Source organism: Dipodomys ordii, unplaced genomic scaffold (genome assembly GCF_000151885.1).
Source record: "Dipodomys ordii isolate 6190 unplaced genomic scaffold, Dord_2.0 Scaffold249, whole genome shotgun sequence".
In the NCBI taxonomy this organism is placed as follows: domain Eukaryota; kingdom Metazoa; phylum Chordata; class Mammalia; order Rodentia; family Heteromyidae; genus Dipodomys; species Dipodomys ordii.
The window spans coordinates 645360-651565 of NW_012267465.1; the positions used below are offsets into that span (position 1 = coordinate 645360).

At 51.3% G+C, this 6206-nt stretch overlaps 1 protein-coding gene across 1 annotated transcript in view; it reads right to left on the reverse strand.

Annotated features, from left to right (window-relative positions):
• Nucleotides 1–3025, reverse strand: part of Samd4b (sterile alpha motif domain containing 4B) — a 16130-nt gene extending 13105 nt beyond the window's left edge. Inside the window, exon 1 of the mRNA XM_013036123.1 lies at nt 2556–3025. Within this exon, the coding sequence (XP_012891577.1) occupies nt 2556–2919 (364 nt within the window). The 5' untranslated portion in view covers nt 2920–3025. The remainder of the gene's footprint in view (nt 1–2555) is intronic.
• Nucleotides 3026–6206: the final 3181 nt, after the last annotated feature.

The following is a 6206-nucleotide window of genomic DNA, read 5'->3' on the forward strand; positions in this document are numbered from 1 at the left end:
GCACCACTTCCGGCTTTTTTCTTTTTGCTTATGTGGTGCTGAGGAATCGAACCCAGGGCCTCGAGCATGCAAGGCAAGTGCTCTTACCACTGAGCCACCTTCCCAGACCCTTGCTAGAAAATTTTTGTGAAACACAGAACCTGTCAATATATCCTTAGTCACCACAGTGAGTCTTGGCCACAGAGCCATTTCTCTCTAAGTACTTGTACAGAAATGAGATGCGTGGATTGTTTTTTCAACATCTCTGTCATTGGCCCTCCCTAACGCCCAAACTGGCTTACCCACGAGGCCCTTCTCCACAGGACATTTCAAACCCTCGCGTTATCCCATTTCTTTTCCTGCCTGGGCTGACTCTGAATTGCAATCCTCAGATCTCAGCCTCCTGAGCAGCTAGGGTTACAGGCATGAACCACCCACACCTGGCTGATGTTCCCAATTCTGAGGAAGCAGAGGCCTGTAACCTGATTTTTAACTATTCCCAAGACAAGGCAGGCTCCTGTGAGCTTCCAGATCTTCCCATGGCCTACTCTCTCCAGCCTGTGGCTTTCTTCTCCTCTCCATCCTCTCTACCCAGCTGCATTGCCTCAAGTTCCCTCCACGGCTGCCATAAGCCCAGAGCCCACAGCCCTTAGCACTCGCCAGACTTTGCACTGAACTATGGATTTGTGCAGGATGGCCACCAACCCAATCATTTCTGCAGCCAAGATCGGGCCTGGGGCCCAAGGCACAGAAGCCTCCCAAGTTTCATACAGGACAAAAGGGCACTAAGAGGGCAGGCGGCTTGGCACAGACAACCCAGAAGTACCTCTAGGCAGTCTAGAGAGAGAAAAAAAAAAAAGAAACAAAGCCAAAAGCCTGGGTAGACGAGGACAGCCAGGCCCAGGAAGCTGAAGTCTTTTGCCCCAGTTCCCACAGGGAGCAGGGAACAGAGACCACCGGCCTTGTTCTGACGGGAAGGCTGGGGTTCCTGCCAGTGGTCCACTGACATCCTGCCCAGGAAGGAGGCCAGCTTGGTCCTAACCCCAAATCACCTTCTGTCACCACCTGTGACAAGCCTCATGCTCCCAGCCAGGAAGTCACCCAAGGGAGAGGCCGGTGCACAAGGCCACCCAGTGGGGCCAGCCTCAGCCCCTGCCCCAGCCCAGGCCCTTGGGCATGCTCTATTCAAGGCTCCCTCAGACGCCCCCACCACCATCCTGGTTTCTGCTCCACTTGGGACTCCTGCAGGAAGATGGCACACTCTGGTCTACAGGGCAGGAGAACCCTCAATACAAGCCTTTGTGCCTCTGGCCTACTCCTTCCTCCCTTTCTAGCCAAGAAGGGACAGGAGACACTGAAGGCAGGAAAGGGCTGGGATTGGAAGGATCATGAAGTTCCTGAGGAGCCTTGCTTGGCTGTGCTTTGGTGTGGAGGCTGGCCACGGCAGAGGATTCAAAGACCAGGAATGCCGACTGGAGATCCAGGGCCTCCACTCTCCAAGAAACCCCGGCCTGTCCTTGGCAGCACCCCAAACCCACCCCGCCTGCCCTCCCAGGCCAATCCTGGCTTCCCACTCAAAAATATTTTAATGGTTTCCTGTTTCCTGCAACTGCTTAAAATCTAAAAGCTTTATTCTATCCTTCAGTCCCCTTGGCATGTGCATGCACACACACTAAGGCTGTAAGACCTTAGTTCAAATTCTGGCTCTGCTGCCTCAGTTGGAACCAGGCACTCTGGGGCATCTGCTGCCTGCATTTTCATGTGTAGCCCTTAGCAGAGCGAAGGGCAGCTGGTAAAGGCTAGTGCTACTGCCACGCACTGACCCCCCACTGCCTGCCACCCCAGGCCAATTGTGCTCATGCTCTACCTTCCTTGTGGTTGCCTAATTCCTATCTCTCTTTTGGCCTAAGCCCTGATTCGACATTGTTCAAGGTTAGTCCTTTAAAGCTATTAAGCATGTAGTGAGTGTAATTCAGTAGCAGAGTGCTTGCTTGCCTAGCATGTGTGAAGCCCTGGGTTCAAATCCCAGTTGTGCCAAAAAGAAAAATGAGCATTAAAAAAACATCTGTAGGGACCCTGAGCCTGGAGCCCAAGAAGGTGTGGTGGTGTGGTTCAAATGGTAGAGCACCAGCCAAATGAGTTCAAGGGCCTTAGTTCAAGCCAGTACTGTCAAAAACAAAACACAAAACAGCAAGGTGCCAGTGGCTCACGGTTGTTAATCCTAGCTACTCAGGAGGCTGGGATCCAAGGATCGTGGTCCCAAGCCAGCCAGGGCAGGAAAGACCAAGGGACTTTTATCTCCAATTCACCACCAGAAAACCGGAAGTAGTGCTGTGGCTCAAAGTGGTAGAGCACTAGTCTTGAGCTAAAACACTCAGAGACAGTGCCCAGGCCCTGAGTTCAAGACCCCAAACTTACAAAACAAAAAAACACAACACCCTATAGCATAGGTACAATAAAATGTCTATCCCAGGTCATATTCACCTTTGCCTTGCTCATGAAGTTGAGGACCAGAGAGGTTAGGGGATTTGCCCAAGGCCACAGAAATGAAGATGCTCAGTTGGCCACTTTCTTACCTGTGTTGGCGCTGCTCCCAATACTGTTGATGGCTGGCGGCACAGAACTGGATGGGTGGAAAGGTACATGTCCATTTTCCCGAGGTGGCTTGTCCTGCCAACCTGGCCCTGCCTCTCCGGGGCCCAGCTCTGCAGGTCCCCCCCATTCATCTGAGCCCTGACGTGAGTGGTATGTGGGCTCTGGTCGGGGGCGGAAGCCACTAGCCAGCCGCTCTTCCAGGTGGCTCAGCCAGAGGGCCAGTGCGTTGCGGTCCTCCAGCGTGGTGGCCGGGTGGATGAGGGCGTAGGAGAGCAGCTGACGGCTCTCTTCAATGAAGACATTGCTCTCGATGGAGTAGGCCAGCACTTTCTGGAGCAGCCGCATGTACTCTGACTTGGCCTCTGTGTTGCCAGGCTGAAGCAAAGGCAGATGGGAGAGCAGGAGAGACACCACCTTCTCTTTGGACTCCTGCTGCCACTGGCTGACGATGGCTGCAGCAGGAAGAGATGAGATGTCAGGAGGGCCTGAGTGGACACCACCAGGAACCCAAGAGCTGCCCATGGTCTGCCCCCTCTGATCTGAGCTCCCCCCCTTTCTCAGTTCATCAACCTTGATCTTGTCCCTCATACAGATGAGATCAAACATTCACCCTGCTTCTAATTTCTCCTGGTCCTGAGACTCTTGTTCTCAAACATCAGCAGTGACCCTCAAATATGCTATGCTGGAACCTAAATTCCTCCTGCCATTCCCAGGCCTGTTTTGCTGTATCCCAGCCTTACATCCTCTATACCTTTCACCACTAAACAGCACCTTTCCTGATTGGCAACACCACACATAGCTAAGAAGCTTGAGCTCTGGAATCAGATGGTCTAGACTCCTCGCTAGACCTTGGGTTAAGTCAACTTCATCAAAATATGATTTCTTTTCCTACAAAGTTGGGGAGATAATTATAGTACCCAGTTCACAGTGTTGCTCTGAGATTCAATGAGCTAATAAAGAACGGAGAGTGACCTGACATTTAGCATACGCTGAATAAATGCCTGCTGTTGCTTTTTAACTGGTCTCTCTACCTCTGTGAAGAGGAACCCAGAGCCAGCCATACCCAGCAGGTGGCTGGGAATTATGTGAAGATCATGGCATTAAGTCAGCACTCAGCAAATGCTGATTCTTTCTAGTCTCTTGGTTGATGTACTTTACCTACCAGCCCAGGAAACAAAGGCTGAGTTAGGGCATCAACTGAGGGTTTTTCAAGCTAAGTTCCCTGGGTCTTCAGATTCCAGGATAGACTCCTGGCCACTTGCAGAGAAACTTGAAGAAAGCCTTTGTGCACCTTTAGAAACCCGGGGCCTGATTTCACACTACCATGCACACACTGTGTTTACAGAGCATCTGGTATGTGCTGGACACATTAAGAACATGTCTGCTTTCCCTTGCTTTAACTGTTTTATTTTCAGTTTGCAGACAAACAAGATTGGGGAAGTAAAGAGAAAAGTCTAGTAAGTAACAGGTTAAGCTCAGGTCTGTTTACTTCCAGAATTGGCAGAAACTTTCATTATAACCTTCCTTTCTTCCCCCACCTCCAGCTGGCTTTCCAGATCCCCTTTATTATCTGTCACACAAAGCCAGGAGACCATACCCTTCTCTGTATCTGAAACCGCCCCCCATGATCACACAAAGCTATCCCTCAGGCCATCTCCACATTTAAAGATTGATCTTTCCAAAGTAGACTAGCCCTTCCTTAAGACAGGAAGTCTCCCTCCATCTCTCACTGGGTCACATAAGGAACTTTCTTGAATCTCCTCCCCTAAACTCAGTCCCTGAGCTTCCAGTTCCTGAAGATAAGCAAGAAGCAATACAGCAAATAAAATTAGGGACAAAGTAAAGGTTTTGTGCCCTGGCTGGCAAGCAGATCCCTGGATAATACCTTCCTCTGTAAATGAAGGATTATGGGGCTGCTGAGATTTAGGTTGTTGATGCACATACAACACCATCTGAAGCTGGGTGCTGGTGGCTCATGTCTGTAATCCTAGCTATTCAGGAGGTTGAGATCTGAGGATCAAGTTTGGAAGGCAGTCTGGGCAGATAAGTTAGTGAGACTCACTCTCATCTCCAATCAAGCTCCAAAAAAGATAGAAGTAGAGTTGTGGCTCAAGTGGTAGAATGCTAGCCTTGAGCAAAAAAGCTCAGTGCCAGTGCCTAGGCTCTGAGTTCAAGCCCCAGGACCCTGTACAGAAAACAAAAAACAACAAAAAAATCCACCATCTGATAGCCTCTGCCCTTCATGAGCATCAAACTATGGCTTAATGATGTCTGTTTTTCTCTGCTCTTCTCCAGCAGTCAGCCTGCCCCTTCGTTCCTACCCTCCTACCCTGACGTTCTCTATGGCTCTTGTTCAGGCCTTGCAGGGTAGCCAGAGGCATCTGGGAGAGAAAGAGGCCTTGTCTGGGCCCTCCCCCACCCCACAGTACTGCCAGGACCCCAGGAGTAAGGGACGCAGCTTCTCTTCTGGTACTGCCAGGGGACGTGACAGACAGCCTCAAGGGTTGAGCTCAATGAAGGACCTTGTTCTAGTGCCCAGAAAGGAGGCCATGGTTTTGGCCACATGGAGGCTGACCCTGGGGAGATGTGTTCATGTGTAAGCAATGGTGGTGTTGGGAAAGATGGGCCGCCCATGACTGGGAAGCATCAATGAGCACTGGAACTGGTCCAGGGAATCTGCACAGCCTCAGGCCCCTTGGGGTGAGCTCAGCTGGGGCTGCAGATGATGGGTGGGATGGAACTTTTAGGTTCCTGCCCAGAGCCGCAAAGTCTGGCCCAGAGTCTTAGTCCAGCAAGGGCCCAATGAATACCTGTACAAGTGAATACAGACACTGCCCAGAAGATGTGTGCCCTCCCTAGGATCCCCAGCCTTGGGGTTGCTCTGCCTTAGGTCCTAGCAGAGTGCAGTGAAAGCACAAGTTCAAAAGTCAGCCTTTAAAGGGGTCCATACAGCCGTGGATTAGGTCTATAAACTCTCTGAGACTGGGTGACTTCTGTGCCATGGGGTAAGTAAAGGCCCCAGGTCACAAGGTCATTTCATGGAAAGCACCTGGCATGTGCAAGCGCTCAGGTGATTAACCATTGCTGCTGGGGCTCCAGCTGGAGATACAGCGCCAGGCTATTTCAAGGCTGGAGAAGCACTCAGGGAGCACATCTGGAGCTGGCTCCCCCTGAGGACCTTCACATGGGTGAGGGATTCCATGTGGTTATTTAGCAAAAGCAGACATATCTTGAGCTCCAGAGGCATAAGAAGCAGTGAGGAAATTCTGGAGGTTGTGGGGAAGGGGGAGCGGTGGGGGTAGGGAGTGGGGAAGGGAGAAGAAGGTGGGTAATGCTGTGACATCAATGGCTGCTTCTCACCAGGCTGTAACCTGGAATCCTATTTATGAGTGCCCTCCTTGGCAAAGGTCACAGGGTAGGACAGGCCAGGTGACCAGAGCTAAGTAGGTCATGACCTTGGGTCCTGGCAAATCACAAGAGCCAAATATATCTCCAAGACTATCAGAAGAGCAAACCCATTTTTATATGCTGGGCTGGGGCAACCATCATGGCAGCCTCTGGCACCAGCCAAGGGTTGGGATTTGGCTCCAAACATGACTTTTCTGCCTCAGCCCAGCTCAAGCAGACAAGGG